This window comes from Botryllus schlosseri, chromosome 14 (genome assembly GCF_051294905.1).
Source record: "Botryllus schlosseri isolate E-star chromosome 14, Bs_hap1, whole genome shotgun sequence".
In the NCBI taxonomy this organism is placed as follows: Eukaryota; Metazoa; Chordata; class Ascidiacea; order Stolidobranchia; family Styelidae; genus Botryllus; species Botryllus schlosseri.
Genome location: NC_137249.1, coordinates 13,282,458 through 13,303,081, shown reverse-complemented (window position 1 = coordinate 13,303,081; position 20,624 = coordinate 13,282,458). Strand labels below are relative to the sequence as shown.

General features: G+C 41.1%; 3 protein-coding genes across 3 annotated transcripts; 2 read left to right on the top strand and 1 right to left on the bottom strand.

The window, feature by feature from the left end:
• The first annotated feature begins 2,153 nt into the window (after positions 1-2,153).
• On the top strand, positions 2,154-3,428 carry LOC145456235 (uncharacterized). Its single transcript, XM_080334313.1, has 3 exons — positions 2,154-2,380; positions 2,718-2,819; positions 2,884-3,428. The coding sequence occupies exons 1-3, from the start codon at positions 2,297-2,299 to the stop codon at positions 3,133-3,135; spliced, it is 438 nt and encodes a 145-aa protein (XP_080190439.1). The 5' UTR covers positions 2,154-2,296; the 3' UTR covers positions 3,136-3,428.
• Positions 3,429-8,557: 5,129 nt separating this feature from the next.
• Positions 8,558-13,373, top strand: LOC145455290 (RNA helicase Mov10l1-like). The gene is made up of 3 exons (XM_080333241.1): positions 8,558-8,794; positions 8,849-9,205; positions 10,674-13,373. Exons 2-3 carry the CDS (start codon positions 8,855-8,857, stop codon positions 13,170-13,172), a joined length of 2,850 nt encoding a protein of 949 aa, XP_080189367.1. The 5' UTR covers positions 8,558-8,794; positions 8,849-8,854; the 3' UTR covers positions 13,173-13,373.
• Positions 13,374-17,286: 3,913 nt separating this feature from the next.
• On the bottom strand, positions 17,287-19,138 carry LOC145455291 (histone chaperone ASF1B-like). The gene has a single exon (XM_080333243.1). It carries the CDS (start codon positions 19,043-19,045, stop codon positions 18,338-18,340), a length of 708 nt encoding a protein of 235 aa, XP_080189369.1. The 5' UTR covers positions 19,046-19,138; the 3' UTR covers positions 17,287-18,337.
• Positions 19,139-20,624: the final 1,486 nt, after the last annotated feature.

Below are 20,624 nucleotides of genomic sequence, written 5' to 3'. Positions count from 1 at the left end.
TGAATCAAATTCATATGGTCTATGCGGAACTGTCAAACATGCCTCTCGAGGAATCTGAGATCTGACTGTTGACTGGTTATACACGCATTTCCATACATACGCTACTCGGGTCTTGTATGCATGGTTCGATACGAATACCAAAAGGATACGGCAATGCTTTTATATAATAACTCGGCGACCCTATACGTAATTAAGTATGATGGTACGTCAAGTGCTGTATGGGTGCAGATGTCCTAGTAAATATAGTCTAAAAAAACTAAACTATAAATTATATCTCCACTTCACCTCATCACCTCATGAGCCTAACTTCAAATGAAATTGTTTTTGTCAAGTCCAGGAATCTCTTCGCGGTCACATTTTGCGTATCAATTAGCATCCTCACTCGAAGTTCGTTATTTGTCGACAAAATAACTCAATTAGATACCATTCAAACAGATGTATAGGGGTTGAGATATGTTTTCAGACTGTATGAGTGCAGTCCATGTGTCCTTTGTACAATGTACTGTACAGTACAGCGACAAGCTTAAAATGAATTATTGTGGGAGGATAGAACTACGAGTGATTGGCAAGTCAAATTCGGTCAATATTGACCGAAAGGGGACCCTACTCTAAACAAATAGACTGATTTCGAAAATGTATTACTTGCGGATTTGTATTTGAGAACTGGTATGAAACAATGGGATATAGGCCTGTTTAACAACCAGGATTAATTTAACACAAAAACCAATCAAAACATGTTTGAAACATGTTTTTTATTTGTTTAGATATGATTTCATATACAAACGGTAAATGACATCCGATATTATAATAATCATCATCATCATCATTGGTTTATTAGCAATTTTATCAGTTCAATACACCACAAAAATGCGATACAATGAAAAGACAGGAAGATGTCGAAGCAACAAGGAGTAGTCTATGGAATCTGACACCCACCTTGGCCTAGGCGATGTAAAGAGGAGGCATGCACACTGAATGAAAGTAAAGAAGATAGTATAGAAGAAGAATGCGACAAGAAATAGGGCGGCATGTCATGGGAAGCGAGATCGATAGGTCAGTCGTGGACCGGTAATCTTGAGGATGGACTGTATTTATTTAGTAGTAATTGCTTGTATTTCGACTTGAATGTGGACATGCTCGTCGACTGTCGGATGGCCGGCGGGATACTGTTCTACATGTCAGGTCCGGCATATTTGATGGAGCGATGATCTTTTCGGTCGATCATATGATATTTGGACGACGTGGACGCGCGTGTGTTGTACTTGTGCGCTTTTGATTCAGAGGTAAAGAAGTCATTGAAATATTCGGGGCAACGACCGCAGTGAAACTGATACATAAACTTGGCGATTTCTAGTTTCCGCATATCTTCTATGTTTAGGACGCCGAATCGCGCGAATGAATCTGTGCACGGCGTGGAATGGTCGGGATAATAGCAGGTTATTATATTCAAGAAATATTTTGACGGGACAAACTCATTGAGAGTAGTCCATGGAGGACAGCGCGACTAGGACTACATCACAATGCAGCATTTTTACGGTCTACGGTCATTATCCTCAGAATATGCATTCGATTCAGGTGATATTGAACGGACGTGTTATAACTGCTAAACAGACGGCGATATCGAGGGTTTCAAACATCCAATATCGTATATCCGTCGACTATTTCTGGTGCAAGTCGTCCGACGATTCATACTATATGCTTTTAAAAAAGTTTTGAGACAATTTTGACATAATTATATAGCCCTAATTATAACGATTCTGTGAGCAAATTGAAAAGAAATATACATTTTATCAACTGCAAAAGGATTATTACGTTTTGTTATGCTTACAATCAAGTGAGCTGTGTTGGCAATTTGTATTGTTGTGACTATGGGATGAAAAAAAATCACGTTTGTTGTGTGAAAACATATAGTTCAATTTAGCAGCAAATCGACAAATTTAGAGTCCCTGAGAGCCCTTAAGAGGTTGGAGACTAAAGCTATCACTTAGAAGATATATGGTGATTGTTCGCAAAACTTAAACTCTTTGTTCAATGTTCAAGGATAGTTGCTATTAGCTGCCGTATAAACACTATTTATATGTGCAATCGCGCCGCTGGTGGTGAAAATCTTTATTGAATGTCAAGAGACCCTTGTACAAGCAATCACAGAGGTGCAAGTATGTTGAAGTGGGTGTAAACGGCGGGTAATCCTGGTTGGTGGTGAGCAATATAGTTATTCTGGATTGGACTATCCGTGTGAGATTCAGGAGGGACAGTCTAAGGATGATTTAGATTCAGGGGATCCCAAGTAGTCGAAATGGGGGATACTTTGACTAACAGACCGTCTGCACTAACAAGACTCCAAAAGATTGGAAACAGTAATCAAGCCATTACCAAACTTGTGAGTAAGCGATATGCTAGTATCGAGCTATAGGGTATAGAAGTGTCTGTTCGACTCCGCTCTGCGTGATTTGCGTCGATTGATTATTACTTTGATAGTTCAATACTGTGACTAACGGCTCGTCCTTTTGATCCTTGTCTGTGGCGTCTTTCTGGGGTACGCACATATTTCGGCCTATGTATGTATCTTCACGTCTTTTAAGGGATTGTATAAAAAGAGAGGGCGTCGCCCACAGTGTACCCGGCACTACACGTTGTACTCGCTTCGCCAATCACTCTAGCATCGCACGGGCTAATAAGTTTTCGTATTTTATGACTTTTGATCTAAATGTTTGAAGAGAGAGAAATTGCCCGCAGAGGATAGCCTGCCATACAGCATCTTTGTAGCACTTCTTTGCTGTCCACCGCTTGGGATTTGGTCCCTCTACAACTTATGGCAGGTGAGCGAAAAGCGGGGGATTTTGCATTATCATACATTTGGCGCATAATTTATTAACTTTACAGGTTAACAAGGAAAAAAAGAAATCAAACGAAATCAAAGTCAAAGTCCTTTTAGAAAAAGTCAAAATTTCAAACGTTTTCGGAGTGGTGATCGGACTATTCGTATGGATTATTCTCACAATTTGCCTGATTTCTCACTTGGTTTTCCTGCAACAAGCGACGGCGCATTTCACGGCGATGGCTCAAAACGAAGCTCAAGTATTCTACAGAGATTTCAGAAAGCCTGCAAATACTACAAATGTCTCTGTTACATAGATACGCCGTACAGGCCAAATATTTATAATGAGTGGATTATATCTGTTGGATCGAACATTCTGCGCATAGAGTCTGTACATGTGGCATAAATTGCAATTGTTATATATGGTGTAGTTTGCCTTTCCCGATCACTACTGATCCAAATCTAATTGCGAATCGGTACGCTCTATGTGGAAAGAGGAAATACACTAGATAGGTTTGATTTCCAAAATGCTTTCTCAAAGATATATAATAGGCTTGGTGTAGAAATGACCTCAATCCGACCTCCTGGGTAATAAACATGTTTTCACGTAGTGGCCTATAACTTTTGCAGCGGAGGTGAGATCCTCGTGAATTTGAAATAGACGGGATTTCAGGGATGCGACATTTGCATTGTCCTCGAAACCAAATTTATGTGTCTGGCGCAGTGGCTTATCTGGTAGAAGTGCTCAAAGTAGTCAACTTTGGTACAAGTAGCCAAAAAATATAGGTACCACGATATAAAATACTATAAATTACAAGTAGAAGTAGCGGAAGAGATGTAAAAGCTACTTCAAGCGGAAGTGATACCAGTGCTATGCCATGTTGTTATGACAATTTCACTCAAAAAAGGGGGTTCCAACATACTCCAAAACTACTTTGTCGACAAAAGAACTTTGGAAAATCCAATGAGTGTGAGAGAGAGAGAGAGAAAATTCTTTTATTCGCCAGACATGAAATATCGTGTAGGAATTAAAGCTTATTGTCTCTGATGATCTGTATAAAAGTATAGCTATCCAATCGTCTCGGTGCTCGGCTATACAATACTTATCTCGAGAAGCTGTTCCTTGGGTGAAGTTCTTCGTAACATATATATGCTCAATACAATTGGTTTATTCAAACGTTGATGCAGTAAGTAGCGTATAGAGTCTCAATCAATAATCCTCTAAAACACTTGTTACAGACACTTATATACGAGTCTCGACTCTCGAGTACTCACAACAAGAAGTAGTTTCTTATTCGAGACTTAGCGAAATATCATGGGCCAGTGATCACAGCTGGATAGCTGCAATAGTATAGGCAGGTGGTCAAAGTAGTCAAGATCGCTACTCAAGTAGAAGAAGTAGCGACGGAAAAATCTACTCAAGTACGAGTAGAAGTACTTCTCCCATAAGCAACCTAAAACTACTTGAAGTAGAATTGACGGACTTTAAATCTACACAAGTAAGTCAGTAGATGTGAAAACGATCGTAATTCGTTCGCATTGATTGTCAGAAGCTGCAAATTGAGCTATGCGAAAGGTGCAGGGATTGATTCATATAGATCAATGGTCGGGAGCCTTTCTCGACCAAAGAGCCATATTGGTCCAATATTTTGAAATTGTAACTCCGAAAGAGCCATACATGCCAATCAACTGTTACGTCACAATTGAACATCCTTGGCGTATTCATACTTGGTAGTGGGCTGGGCAAAATCGAGTACCCGAGTGATTCGATTCTGAATCAAGTAATGTGCTTCGAGTCAAGTCGAGTATTCGAGTATCATTCAATTATGTCATATCACAACAGAATGTACTATGTCAAAGTTCAAATATGTACCTTTTATGCCACCACGACGAATACAATGCCTGGTATCCGTCACATTAAATATACTTCCATCGTGTTGCACTTCTTGACAATGTTGTGGAATGATCATGACTTCGGAATTGTGGTATTTGCAGTAACGTTCGTAGGTTTTTTGTACTATGTCTCGTATGCCGCGACGCGGCCAATCAAGGTTTCAAGGGTTCCTCAGTGGAAAATAGTATCGAAACCATAATTCTCATTAGTAAATTAACTTTCAGTTGCGAGGATCGTATATTTTCAGTACTCGAAAAAAATCTTATTTTACCGCTCGACTCGAATCATTAAAATTATTGTTCGATTCAGATTCGAGTACTCAAAGCATTGTGCCCAACCCTAATTGGTAGCACTAATATATGGGATTCGTAGTGTGCGCTATATTTTTCTGCCCACATGGGTAGGTGGAGCCAAACATGGTCACTAGCAGTACATACCCAACGTGTGACAGCGACGTCGGGTTATGGGAGGCAAGTCAGGCAGTTCTCTAGATGTCCTTGGGGATGAGTGAAGGAAAATCGTGAACCCTTCAATGGTTATTGTTATCTTCTATCGATGTTTATTAATGACTAGTTCTTACATTTTTATTACCAAATTCACGGAATGTTCATATTTATTGTTCGAAAATAAAGCACGAAAGGAGAGGTAATGCTCAGATGAGGCACAGACGGGCCAAGCCTCACCTGTGACAGCGCATCACATCGTGAATAGCTTCGAATTTATAATCACTGATATTAATCACATGCATTTGTCGCGCTGATTCTGAAAATCTTAAGTATTGATCGCCTTCTAAATATATATGCCGCCTCGTAACGTTGCGTTACGTTACACACCTACATTTTTACGGCGTTGCTAGAAAGCTACTAACCAATCAAGAAAACGGATAGCGTTGCTTTTAATTTGAATTTGTAATTGCCAATGTCTCTTCCAAGGCAGTTTATTTATCGGTGTAGATCAGGAAGGCAATGTGTATTTCGAAATTGCATTGTCCTACAAGCGTCGCCATCTCTGCTATACTCTTTCGCCAATCAAGGTATCGTGCAATCCGCGATTTCTTGGCGCGCGATGGTGGGTAGATCGAATTTGCGAGTGGTCTTAGTCGCCGGCGCGGCAGCAACGTATATTTGGGGAGTTTGAAAAGCGGGCAGTCCTTCCCCTAACCGTGGATACCCCACTGCCTGGACATCTCAAACACATGTTCATGCTGTACGAGAATAATTATTCTCGCCGTCATGAAAATATACTGTCAAGTTGCTGCAATATTGATAAATTAGGTGCAAAATATAAATTTCTCAAAGAGCCATATCTTATACCCAAAAGAGCCATATATGGCTCGCGAGCCATAGGTTCCCGACCACTGATATAGATGCATACCAGGAGGTATCCAATTTTCAACAGCATATAAGCGTTCGACCGCATGATGGGATGAAAATGATAGTATTGATATGGAAATGCGATATTAATCCTCTGTTTATTCGAATAGCACGTTTTAGAAAACATCATCGTATGGCACCCTCCCCCATATTATGAGGCCCGTATAGTTTAGTCGAAGAGCAATACGGAGAAGTTGTATCGGATACGGTGTAAATACTTGGCGCGATTAGTAAACGTTAATAAAACATATGGGGGATCGTAAAAATGCCGTGTACCTTTATTTCCGGAAATTAAAGGCATTACTAAAAATAACTGATACTATCATTAGAACTCAAAGTATGATATATCTACTGGGAATTGATAGTGAAACATAAATAGGCCTACATTATGGCATCCTCTGTTGGGGGGCTGCCAGTAAAACTGCACTCAAGCCACTGCAGAAACTACAGCATAAAGTACTCCGAATCATAGCTAGGGCCCCAAAGGGGCCTGGCTGCCCATCCAATAAGTCGCTGCTGAAGAGATTCGGCGTCCTAAACATAGAAGATATGCGGAAACTAGAAATCGCCAAGTTTATGTATCAGTTTCACTGCGGTCGTTGCCCCGAATATTTCAATGACTTCTTTACCTCTGAATCAAAAGCGCACAAGTACAACACACGCGCGTCCACGTCGTCCAAATATCATATGATCGACCGAAAAGATCATCGCTCCATCAAATATGCCGGACCTGATGTGTGGAACAGTATCCCGCCGGCCATCCGACAGTCGACGAGCATGTCCACATTCAAGTCGAAATACAAGCAATTACTACTAAATAAATACAGTCCATCCTCAAGATTACCGGACCACGACTGACCTATCGATCTCGCTTCCCATGACATGCCGCCCTCTGTTTCTTGTCGCATTCTTTTTCTATACTATCTTCTTTACTTTCATTCAGTGTGCATGCCTCCTCTTTACATCGCCTAGGCCAAGGTGGGTGTCAGATTCCATAGACTACTCCTTGTCGCTTCGACATCTTCCTGTCTTTTCATTGTATCGCATTTTTGTGGTGTATTGAACTGATAAAATTGCTAATAAACCAATGATGAATGATGATGATATTACTTCTAAAAGCGCAAAATGTATTTCATGTCTTTAGTCCAGAAAGTTTCAGTGGTTGTAGGCTAAAACAGGTCTAAAGCTACAAAAAAGTCAGAGTCCACTGTTTCAGATTAGGACATGTCATGGACTGCCAGACTATACGATATGATAGGCTTACCATACGTCCTCTTTTAAGAGGATTTGTCCTCTTTTTTGACTTTTTTGAAAGTGTCCTCGGAGGACGCCCTTTTGTCCTCTTTTGCTGAAAATTTAGGTCAGATCTAGAAGAAATTGCGAGTGATATGCCGCAAATTAGCGCAGAAGTGAAGCTCCGGCGGGTATTTCGGAGGGAAAAGCGGTGATTTTAGGTCTGAGCGAAAAGAAGACCTTTTTTTTCCTAGTCATCCACCTAGCAATGTGGAGAGCAAAACGTTATTTTGAGCTCTTTGCGGTAGTGATGACCTTTTATTTTTAGTCAACCGATCACGAAGTGGGAAAAATTTACCGGTTTTTGAGAATTCTTCTCCAGATTTGCATGTCTGAAATTTCTGAAAAAGTGTCCTCTTTTTACATTTCCAAAATATGGTAAGCCTACGATATGACAAGTAAATGCTGGATTGCAAAACATCAGTTTCAAACGCTTTGATGGGCCATATATACCGTGAATAAATGTTTCATAGGGCGACAATGCGGTGTGAACAAAACCACGCAACCCGCTACCTAAATTATATTCACTGATACTTTCGTGAAATCATATTGGTCATTCCATATCCACCGTGCGCGAAGAGCGACGAAAATTCTGGGCTTTACCTAACTTTTCTGAAAATTAAATGTTGATACTCCGTGAATTTTGCCCTATATTTAACCAAAAATGTGATAAAAATAGAGGACATTTGAACTTCCTCCAAGGACACTTTCAAAAAAGTCAAAAAAGAAGACAAATCCTCTAAAAAGAGCACGTATGGTAACTCTAGTACACCACCTGTTCACCACAAGAGTAACAAATTTATTACGGATTTGAACAAGTGATTTGTGGTACAGAACTTCAGAATAACGCGAAACAATAACTTCATATTGTTAATTTATTCGCTAAAAGCTTTTCGACTAACTCTCATCAGTAGCGAACGTTAGTGATGGGGTGAATCAAATTCGAAATGTAAGAACTATTTTGTCTGTATGACGTAATAATAACAAAAACAAACAACTAGTAGACGGGCTAGATACGGTAGTAACGGTACAAAACAAACGTTAACGAGTACATATTCGGATTATTACGGATTGAACACGGCAACCAATGATGATCGAGACGGGCGTATCATCACAAATGAGCGCATTAAAATCATGATGACGTCATAATGCTGGACATCTATAACTGGTTGAAATCACTGAGCTGAAATCCTCACATTTTTACTAGCCATGCCACCGGTGCAGATGTAAATGTATTGTTTAAATCAACCAGTTTTTCATATTATAAATAATGGATACTGTGCATATTCCATCTTATCCACAACAAATAACAAGTATTCACTGAGTAAAGTCCGTGTCCGCAAATTAAATATTTTCAGCGCAACAATCCCAACGTGAATCCAGAACACGCTGTTGGATCCCGCCTATTAGCCTCCGGTAGAACGGATGCTAGTAAACTGAATTGTAGTTGTGCATTACGCCGCTTGGAAGCGTGTCATGGCAGGTTTCTTGATTTATTTGTTATCGTCGATGAGACACTCAGGCAAAAAGGAAACGATCGCAACGTACGTAAGCAAATCGACAGCAGGCAATTACGCATGCAGCAAAGTACCAAAGGCTTACTTGCGATCAACCACACGCATCTCAACGGAAGGGGTACATCGATTCATTCCACAATGCGCGAAAGAATGCAGAAATCGTAGTCACAACAAGGAAAGATCGTCCCGTGTTGGAACAGTTACATCCATCAGTGAGGAACATGGGGTGATCGATGATTTTATATATTTTGATGTATCAGCAGTTGGATCGTTTGCTCACGGAGGTCGTCCGCCAAAAGTAGGGGATCAGGTGAGTAGAGGTGGTCATTTGAGCATGTTCGTTAAATCACGGGTTAGGGGTGGATTTAGGGTTTGGTTAGGGTAAGGATTGGGGTTAGGATATATATTGGGGTAATTTCAGGGTCATGTTTTGGGTTCAAAAATCACATGCCTAAGTGACGCATGCTTACCGTCAACCGGGGTGACTTTGATAGTTTTTGGCACTTCTGATACGTTTTGAGTAGGTTAAAGGGGTTTTTCATTTCTTATTCTTTGAACTAGTAACAATGTGGCTCTTGGCTATCAATATACCAAATCATTTTTTTATCAGCTTTTGTCTTCATGCTTTTTTAAAAGGTCAAAAAAATATCAAAGTCACCCCGGCGTCGGGGTGACTTTGATACTCCATGAAAAAACAATTTGTTATCAAATTGAAATCCTTATTGGTGTCTCTTTGATAACCAATTGTTTAAAAAATAATACTAGACATAAAAGAAACATCCACCAACACAAATTACTCCACCAATAAGAAGTTTTCTGAGATGTTCAGACACCACCATAATTCTGAGAGTTGGAACTTGCAGTTGCACTGATTTTCCCTTCTCTCTCAAGACAGAGTTCATGTAACAGGTTATCACAATTGTCACACTGTTCCCAGAGGTAGGTTCATCTTATAACTTCCAAGTTTAGTGTAGGAGCCCGTCAGAATCGCGTCACGGGACGCATTTGGTTCGCCCAGATCTGAACTAATCCTAGCCCCAACTTGTTACAGAATTCCACACTATTAGATCGTATATTTCGCTGCTTTAAAACTTGCTATTGGAACTATGGTTTTCATACATCCTCCTCAGGAGGATTTGTCCTCCATTTTGAAGAAATGTCCTCCCTTTGCCCAAATATCCTCCGTTTTGTCAATTTGTTTTCCTTTTTAGCCCTAGATGCCCCAAAAGACCATAAATGACATTAAATTTTGGCCTAAAAGATAGATAACTGGGCACATGCGTGTATAAACTGGTTTTATTTAAGTCAACACTACAGAACTATAGGTAAAGAGTGGGTAATTCGGGACTCGAGCCGAGTGATGACCTTTTTTTCACAGTTATCAAAGTCACCCTGACTATCAAAGTCACCCCGGTTGACGGTAAGTGTCCCATGCTCAGCTGTCGTTTTCCATTGTGTCGCGTGCTCATATATCGGCCAACCAAATTGTCATACTAACTGTGCATGTGCAGTGTAGTCTTGGTACCACACTGAATTTATTTTTGAAAATCACACCTTATAGTTTTATTCATTTTGTATTCATAATGAAGTGTGTAACCCACTGACCAAGTCTACTTTCTAAAAGCGCTGACTTGAGTACTTTTCAGACGATCCCTTTTTTACTTAATCTAAATCGTTTTGACATGTTTTGGAAATAGTTTCTTCTACTTGAACAGATATTTAGGATTCCTCAACATCTACTTGGGTACCAACGATAATTACTTTGACCATCTCTGCAGGTGAACGTGGACATAGAGCGATTGCCTGACTGTGGATGGAGGGCGTTGAGTGTTTTCATTACTGATGTCGATGAAAGTCGGCAGTTTGAATCGCTGTACAACTCCTTACCTCAAGATTCGCACTCGGTGTGCTGCATTTCCCAAATCGATGACCTTGGGATCACCGTGGACCAAGGTCTCACATTTTCATCCGACAAAGTTCAAGAGGGTTACAAGCCTGCAATCGGAGACTGGATCAGGTTGGACTTAACTGCGACAGGCGAGGTTACCTGTCTGCGACCATTACGGGTGAAGGAATTGACAGGAAAAGTCGCATCATCACCTAGAATTAACTCTAATGGAGTTGAGACTGCTGAGGGTAGGGTGAACGACGATGTTTCGATATCTGTGAGTTCATGCGAGGACGGTTACATTCCTAAACGCGGAGACTTAGTTTCCGCTCGTGTGATGGAGATCAAACATAATTATTGCATATGGAGGGCCTTAACCACAAGATTGCTCAGCCGGGGATCCCGAAACAGCAACCAAAAATCACAGACCTTTGAATCTGGAAATTGGGTCCTGCGGGGAGGATTTCCAGAAAAAGCTTTTCCCAGACGCTCCACTCCATCCTTCCTGCCAAAGTACACTGTCCCGGAAAAGGTAAGGCGAAAGGTGGAGGACGGTGATGATATCCTTGCTATCCTACCCTCATTGAGCGAAAAACTGTCAATGGAAAATTACGCCGAACGATTCAGTGCCTTATTATATTTGGAAGAGATACACAACGAGATTGAGATGCGCAAATACGGAATTAGCGGTGCCCGATTGGAACGGAGAGGTCAGTACCTTTCTTTGCACGTGCCCGGAATGGCAGACGGCAAACCTGACCTCTCTGTCAGCGACCTCGTAGTCCTGCACACAAATAACAGATCCGACATAGAGTACCACGGCTTTATTCATCACTTACTTCCAGAAAGCGAGGAAATACTGTTAAAATTCCACGCTGAATTTCAGGAAAATTTCGATTCACTGGAAAACTATAATGTCGAGTTCAGACACGGACGGGTACCATTTCGAAGATGTCATTTCGCGGCACGGCTGGCTCAAAGACAGGGCTGGCACGGTCTTTTGTTTCCCAGCGAGTCCAAATATCATAACACGGGTGTAAATTCGTCATTAGCTAGCGATGGAGAGGACACTTATGAATTTTTCAACGCTAAATTGAACGCTCGACAGAAGCAAGCCGTCTGTAGAATCCTGGCGAAAAATGAGAGCTCCAGTCCATACATCATATTTGGCCCGCCTGGTACGGGGAAAACGATGACGCTTGTCGAAGTAATATTGCAATTGTACTTCTCTTCGCGAAGTAGCAGGATACTGGTGTGCGCACCATCAAACAGCGCAGTCGATGTGATCTGTGAGAGAATCGCAAGGTATGAAAAAATACAAAGCGGAGATATGGCTCGTTTCAATGCGATCAGGAGACTGGAAAACAGTATTCCTCCATCAATAGTTCAATACTGTCGTAGCGAAGAGGAAATCGAAGTGACAAGTCGCTACCGCATCATCCTGACAACTTGTACTAACGCGGGAGCTTTTTTCGGATTAAATCTGCCAGGGGATCATTTCACGCATGTCTGCATGGACGAAGCAGGCCAGGCAACTGAACCAGAAATATTAATTCCTATCGGATTACAGACTAACGCGCAACTAATTTTTGCAGGGGATCCGCAACAATTAGGTCCCGTAATCATGTCACCATTGGCAAGTGCCTATGGTTTGAGCGTGTCTCTTCTGGAGAGAGTAATGACGATGGATATCTACCAACACTCGGAACGATACCCAGATGGTTATGACCCAACCCTTATAACAAAGCTTGTGAATAACTACCGGAGTCATTGCAAGCTGATCGAAATTCCATCAAGTCTGTTTTACAGGAATGAATTAGTGGCATGTAAAGAGACAGCAGATTATTCAAACCTAAAAGACTGGGCCTACTTACCAAGAAAAGGGTTTCCTCTCATATTCCACGGCGTTGCCGGTCAGCATGTCAGAGAACGGGATTCTCCATCGCTCATGAACCCTGCAGAAATAGTTCAGATTGTTCGCTATGTAAAAATGTTGGTCCGCGATCAAATGATCGACGTGTCAGATATTGGTGTAGTGACGCCGTACAGAAAGCAAGTCGAGAAAATCAGGATGTTGCTAAAGGGACTTAGCACACATGGCGTCAAGGTGGGGTCAGTGGAAGAATTTCAGGGCCAAGAAAAATCTGTTATTGTTGTGTCGACCGTACGTTCCCAAGGCGAAAATAACGGTGCTGAGAACACGTCGTCGAGCAAATTATCACTGGGTTTTCTGTCCAATTTTCGTCGGTTTAATGTTGCCATTACCAGGGCAAGAGATCTACTGATTATCATCGGCAATCCCAACCTACTGAAGCTGGATCATAATTGGAACGCACTCCTGCAATTTGCTTGCAAACATGGTGGTTATACTGGCTGTGAGCTGAAGTAGAAGTGTCTGATATTGATTTGACCAATTCTTTTTTCTACTGGTGCTTCTGTCTTGAGACATTTCTTTACGCTCGTGATTACGGGTCACTTGATCCATTAATTTTTTTCATGGTCTTGCTCAAGAGTGCTCACAAAATGAGATGAGGCAAGCATCAGTTGTCATCCAGGCTGATCATGACGTGGAATACAATACTGATATCCATTCGCCGCCTGGGATTGATAACATAGGCTAGATCAGGGGTCACCAACACGCGGGCCGCATGCGGCCCGCCAGGTCATATTTTGCGGCCCGCCACGTAATTTGAGATTTCGGAGAAAGCTAAGAAAACATTTTGAAATGCTGAAATTGATGCGCAATGGCCCAAACACTGCCAAGACTGAGACGCTTAGAAAACGGTTTAGGGCAGTGGTTATGAAACTGGGATGCGCTCCCCCCTTGTGGGGATGTAAAACCATCTGAAGGCATCGCGGAGCTGCGGTCAACTGAAAATTTTTTCGCGCTGCGCGCGATTTACTTCGAATTCATAGTTTTAGGCATTGCGCTGTGTATAATCAGGAATTCATATTATTGAATTCTCTCATCAACATTCATAACCTTCCATGCCATCAAACTATCCGTTGGGTTGCTAGCATTATGGATGCATTTTGTGATATGACGATAAGGAGGAGTGCTAAATTTTTCAGTATTATAAAGGGGGCATATATCTAAAAAGGTTCGAGAACCACTAGCTTAGGGCTTCCCACAAGATCAAGCTCTATGTTGACATAGTCTTTCTGCTAGTACCGTATCTCGCTAGCCCCCAAAAGCGTTTCCTGGTATCATCCACAGCTCAGAGCTCAAAATAAAATGAAATTGATGACAGTGATCCTTTGTTGTATTTTTATTCCTTTATTGATAAAATATTACTTTTTTTGTGGTCACGATGCCATACCGGTCACCTCTGTTAGGCAGCACAGCGTTGCACTGACGAACAGTTTTAAAACATGGTTGCCTACTTTATATCGACTTTGAATTCATGCGGCCCGCGGCCGCTACGTAATTTGAAAAGTGGCCCGCGATCCGTTTTGAGTTGGCGACCCCTGGGCTAGATAATGTTTATCTACTGACATTTCCGTAGCAAGTGACTGTTGAAAAATACTTTATCAGTCTTGGAAAAGACAACCATTTTTAACGTGTAGAACTGTAGATGTCCACAGTCCAACGCAATTTGGCTAGGACGGAGAGAATTTTACTAAGGGGCAGGTGGGCGTAACAATAACATCACGATGCACAAGTATAATAAAATTGAGTGGGAGCGGAAAAGAGCACAGCATCTTTCGCCTGCTGGACACGCCACTGCTCGTCAATACCATATATATTCATTTATTCAACATATATTAAGCAATGTATCGATTGTCATGTTTCCACAACCCACATACATAATGCAATAACGCAGCTAGAAACCTACCATCAAGTTTCCAAGTTATTCAGGACCGAACATTAGGAGTACGGTATTCAAAAATGACATTTTTTCTCAATCGTACTACGTCTAGATAAAATTGTCTGGTTACCCAATTTAAGACTACACACCAAATTTGGCTCAATTCCAGCCAGTAGCTGCATTGCTACAGAAGAAATTTCGATTTATTATATAAAAATAGATCACGAAAAATTTGAAAATTTTCTGTTCACCGCATGAAAGTGTTGGGTTGTCTATAGAAACAATGTTCACCAAACTTGGTTCAATTCCAGCCAGTGTAAGCGGAGTTATTGCTGTCGAAAAATCTGGATTATGAATAAAATAGTATTTACGGTGACAAATTCTGCAATTAGTTATTATAGTGGGGCCCACCGTAAATACTATTTTATGCAAATCCAAATTTTTCATGGGGTGAACAACAAATTTTCAAATTTATTTTTATATAATAAATCGAAACTTTCATCTCCTGTAGCAATGCAGCTACTGGCTGGAATTGAACCAAATTTGGTGTGAAGGCTTAAATTAGGTAACCTTACAATTTTATCAATTAGCCAGTACGGTTTGAGAACAAGAAGCCATTTAGGCAGGGTGAAAAGGCAGTGACAACAAGAGGTAGTCAGCAACCGAGTGCTCAACTAGGTGTTCAAGTGCTACTTCCATCTTTCTCTGAGAGAGTACTTCCACTTTTACAGAAGCCTTTGTGGCAAAACCAACTTTTGACAATCTACCCTAGAATTCTGGATTTGACTAAGAATGGTAATAATAGATGAGACTATACTATGGCGCTTCCGTCCCCGTTTTGAGCACGCGAAACAAGGCCTTTTCGGGACCTAGAATTTGCACTGTAGAAAATGAATGTTTGGTAAGATTCATTAGTGACCCAGCATGAGCAATCAATTCGGCAGCGACCAATTCTCAAACAAGAATATTCAAATTTGGTGCGGTTGTGGTCATGCGACTGCGACTCATAAGGCAGTTGGAAAGCTGCACCCTGTAGTCTGTGATTTTGAATATTTGCTCGCAGAAATGAGATATATTCGTCATGTCATCATCTGAAATTTCGGAGCCATTTCTTTCACCTGTTCCTTGATGTCCTCAGGTAATATGTCGCTTAGTTCCAAATTGATAGTGTTAGCTGGAAACTTCATCTTCATCACGGTTTTGACGAAAGCGAAATTGTTGGTTCTGTGATCATTTCAATTTTTTGAGTGAAATTGTAACAACTGGGAGAAATAGACCTTGTGCCAACTTCCCAACAATGAATTTTCTTAATTTGCAAAGATGAAACTTGTAATTCGCCAAGTAGCCACCTATAATTAAACAGCTATAATATGGGACCAAATATATTTTTTAAACCTACATAAGTACTTTCCAGACCATCAACTTTTACTTCCACTTGAACTAGTTCAGGCTTGCAGTAGAAACGTAATTTCGAACTGTAATTGACTGGAAATTTTTTGCACTACTTTTACTTGACAAGCGCTGGCAACTTGAACCATCTCTGCAGCCAACAGACTGGGTCACTCGATTTAGGGCAGCCCGCCAATAGGGCTGGGCAAAATCGAGTACGGTACCTGAGTGATTCGATTCTGAATCACGTAAAATGCTTCGAGTCGAGTATGACTCATTATGACGTCGAAGCAGACTATTATTTGTCAAAGTTCAAATATGTACCTTTTAAGCGACCACAAATAATATAATGCCTGTTATCCATCATATTAAGGATACTTAGTTATTTTTTTCGACCATACCGATTTCATTGCACTTGGTGACAATATTGTGGGATGATCATGACTTCGGAAATGTGCTATTTCCAGTAACATTCGTAGCTTTGTACTTCATGTTTCGTATGCTACGATACGGCCGATCAAGGTTTCAAGGCTCCAACAGTGAAATTAGCATAAACTCGTTGATCCTTGATAAACTCCTCGTTGATAAATCAACTTTCAGTGGTGAGGAGCGTATAATTTCAGTACTCAAAAGAATCGTCTTTTACTATTCGACTCGATTTAAAATTAATACTCGATTCAGATTCGAGTACTCGAATCATTGTGCCCAGCCCTACCCGCCAAGGGCTCTAGCATAATGGGAAACTAGAAAATGATAAGAGGAATCTATAAGCATTGATGGAATTTTTGCGTCACTAAATGAATCACGAATTGGCCAGCCTGAGCAAGATGGCCATAAATCTAGTCATTTGACCATGAACATTTCCATGACCAAGCTACATTCCAATATAACTGATGGTCACATGGAGTTTACTGCTGGCTCCCACCAGTTCCATGTCCAACTGCTTTCCGTGACCAGCATAATTGATTGAATTCTGTCTTTTGTCTCAATGCTAACATTTAACCTTTACATCAAATGTGTCGCTCGCTGCTGCAATGTGCCTGGACAAGCTAGCCATCTAACTTTGTGATAAAGTCACAGTCAGTGTGCAATCAGTTGCAGGTTCAACTTTAAAAATTGTATTCTATAATCTTCACTGCTGGAGGAATATAACGCAGCGCAGCAGTAACTTATATACCGTAGTATGATCATATTGTAACATGTAACACTCACTTGGCGCTGGAACACCAAAGAACTCAGATCTTTGAAGTTATTAAAGCTAGTAACCATCTCTTGATGAACTTTTATTGTTCATTAAATTACAAACTGTGCAAAAATGGACATAAATATAAAATAAGAAAGGTCAGTCCCTCACAACAACGCGAAAATACGAAATATACAAAGAATGAATGTAACGTCATCCTGTGACCCAGCCATTATCTCTGAATGTTTCCAATTCCACACATGTATTATACTCTACGTGGGGCCTGCACCAACAGAATAATAATTTGACATGTTTGCAGTAGTCTGGATGATGTAATTGCAAGTATATTCATCACTAGCAAAATGTTGGATTATTAAACACATTGCGCCACTTGCGATGCTCGCACGGATTAAAAAACGAGGGAGCCAAAAACTTCCATCATCACACATAGCGATCTTATCATGGGTGTCACTTGATATGACATCTCTACAATAGATTGATTGGTACTAGATTTCAACTTTACTGATGATAAGAGAGATTTGAACACAACTCATTCCAGAATTATGATTGTTCAGCTAAAAATGCCTATGCCATGCATGCAGATGTGGTCCAAGCAGTTAAACAATTTAGCAAATATGATAGCACATAATAGGCCACACATGGAAATTAGTACATATGGCAGTAACATACTTGCAGGCCAAATCATATTGACTATCAGATGCTGTTTGAAAATACCACGTTGGAAATTTCAACAAAAAGTGGAATAACAGACAATTTGCAGCATGTAGCCAAATTCCATACAACAGTAAAGCATACAGACATCTAACACATCGTTGGTATATTACCGGCTTGCAGTGCATGTATTCACTACCAATGAATACATTCCAGATGTAACCATGTTATTTTTCGTTAAAATGTCGTGATGATAAATATTTAGACAACTAAATATCTTAAGGTTGTTCGAGAACCACACCAGCCCCGTGTCTGATACATTCATCTAGTTACAGACAGGTACTGAAAATAGGGGATCGGGATGGATGCAACGTACGAGAGAATACACATCTGCGAACACGACCACTGAAATAACCACTCGGCAATTCCTGTGCGACAGTTACAGTAGTAGACGGATACGCAATTCTATATCGCCAGGAGATAGGTGTCCTAAGCTTTAGCCTATTCTACAAACATTCGCATATCCATCGAGTCTGTACTGTTTTCATAAACTGGAGGTTTCACCGGCATATCAACACTGCCATAGGAAGCATTACTGTCGATTTGGCCTAATGGCCCTTTCGGGGTTTTAAAAACTTCAGGATCTTGACCGTCATCCTCAATCGAGCTTCCAAAGTTTACTTGGGGTGAGGACGGCATCATATTCTCCTCGTTGGAGCACTGCATGTTTTCTGAATCAGGTTTATCGTCCCAGTTTATTTTAAAACGAGTCACCCTTGGTTTGCTGTCAAGTATATTCCTAGTGAGTTTACCAAACTCTGGCTTCTCGGGAGGCTCTTCTCTCATTTCCATATCCTCGTATTCATTGTTCACAAAGTATCCGATTCGTACAAATTCTTTCGAATGGTAAGTGCAGGTGATTATTACAACCGTAACACCAACTGCATCCTGTAGAGGTATTTTTTCGGGGTTGGGTGGGTCAGCCTGAAACACAAACTTGTGCCTGCCGGCGGGAACAGGGCCGACCAAGACGGAGTCCAATTCTTGATCAAACTCGTCGTTTTCTGCTGATCCGACGTAGATAATTTTCCACTCCAGGTCATCACATAGCTTTTCGATACAGTCGAAAGTAATTTGGAATTGGAACGGATTATAAAATGGTGATGGATTATCCAATACTTCTACGTTAACAACCTGAACCTTAGCCATCGTTTCCTTTCGCGCCACAAGAAGAGTCAACGAAGAAGAACTGGAGTCGAATCGAAGATTACTGGCGGCAAGTCAGTCAACTCTCGATAGGAGTGACTTGTAACGGCTCAATGCGTGAGCCATAGTAATAATGGTCATCATCATTGGTTTATTAGCAATTTTTATCAGTTCAATACACCACAAAATGCGATACAATGAAAAGACAGGAAGATGTCGAAGCGACTTGGAGTGGTCTATGGAACCAGACACCCACCTAGGCCTAGGCGATGTAAAGAGGAGGCATGCACACTGAATAAAAGTAAAGAAGATAGTATAGAAAAAAGAAAAGCAACAAGAAATAGGGCGGCATGTCATGGAAAGCGAGATCGATAGGTCAGTCGTGGTCCGGTAATCTTGAGGATGGACTGTATTTATTTAAGAGTAATTGCTTGTATTTCGACTTGAATGTGGACAATGGACATGTTCGTCGACTGTCGGATGGCCGGCGGGATACTGTTCCACACATCGGGTCCGGCATATTTTATGGAGCGATGATCTTTTCGGTCGATCATATGATATTTGGACGACGTGGACGCGCGTGTGCTGTACTTGTGCGCTTTTGATTCCGAGGTAAAGAAAAGTCATTGAAATATTCGGGGCAACGACCGCAGTGGAACTGACACATAAACTTGGCGATTTCTAGTTTCGGCATAACATAACATGGTTGGGTTATATTTTTGATCTGAACAAGTCACACACAATGTACAATGCGATAAGACACAATGCGGTGTCATGAACAGATAGGAGGATGTAGCACGACACGCATCAGTAGCGATCCTTTACTCTAACATCCACCTCGGCCTAGAGTGCCCGACAAAGATGCCACTCCTGGGTTTTTCCACCCAGATCTGGGTTTTTTTAGCATCACCTGGGTTTCTGGGTTTTTATCCTTGAAATCTGGGTTTTTTTCAACATCCAGTACGCCAGGTCAGTTTTACGCTCGAAAACTAATTATTAGATTAGTATGGTCGCAATATCGTAAAATGCACGCACTTCAGTCCGCCATTGTCGATGGATTTTGCTGTTATTGTAACGACAGAGTCTTGAGAATCTATTTCACTACTAAAATGAGAGGCTTCGGCTTGATGCGATGGAGCTTCATTGAATGGTAACTTCCAGGTCGCAGAAAGTCATGTTCATATAGGACGATTGCCAGTACCGAACTCGGCACTTGGTGAACTTGGTGAACAATTCGGCATGTATCGATACATATCATGTAACTGTATGGTAGGCTATGCACAAGCACATGAACAGACCAGGTGATGATCCGACTAATATAATCCTATTGTTATCTGAGTATATTTATAGTTCCAACAGGGACACTCAGAGAGAGAGAGAGAGAGAGTTATAGAGTTAGTTGGACACCCTTAGCAAGTTAATCAGGGGCATTGGTTATCAGCACATTCTAACCCTAAGTCCCTAACTCTAACCCTGAATTTCATGATTTGGCAGTTATTTATTTCCACTATACATTGGTCTGTGATTATTCCAAATAAAAGTGATTGTCGTAGGCAGTGGCGTATCCGGGGGGTGGGGGGTG

Coding starts and splice junctions, on each gene's coding strand:
- LOC145455290 (XM_080333241.1), top strand. CDS start 8,855: ATGGCAGGTTTCTTGATTTATTTGTTATCGTCGATGAGACACTCAGGC. Junction 9,206..10,673: donor CGCCAAAAGTAGGGGATCAG/GTGAGTAGAGGT, acceptor CCATCTCTGCAG/GTGAACGTGGACATAGAGCG.
- LOC145456235 (XM_080334313.1), top strand. CDS start 2,297: ATGGGGGATACTTTGACTAACAGACCGTCTGCACTAACAAGACTCCAA. Junction 2,381..2,717: donor ATCAAGCCATTACCAAACTT/GTGAGTAAGCGA, acceptor AAATGTTTGAAG/AGAGAGAAATTGCCCGCAGA. Junction 2,820..2,883: donor CCCTCTACAACTTATGGCAG/GTGAGCGAAAAG, acceptor TTAACTTTACAG/GTTAACAAGGAAAAAAAGAA.
- LOC145455291 (XM_080333243.1), bottom strand. CDS start 19,045: ATGGCTAAGGTTCAGGTTGTTAACGTAGAAGTATTGGATAATCCATCA.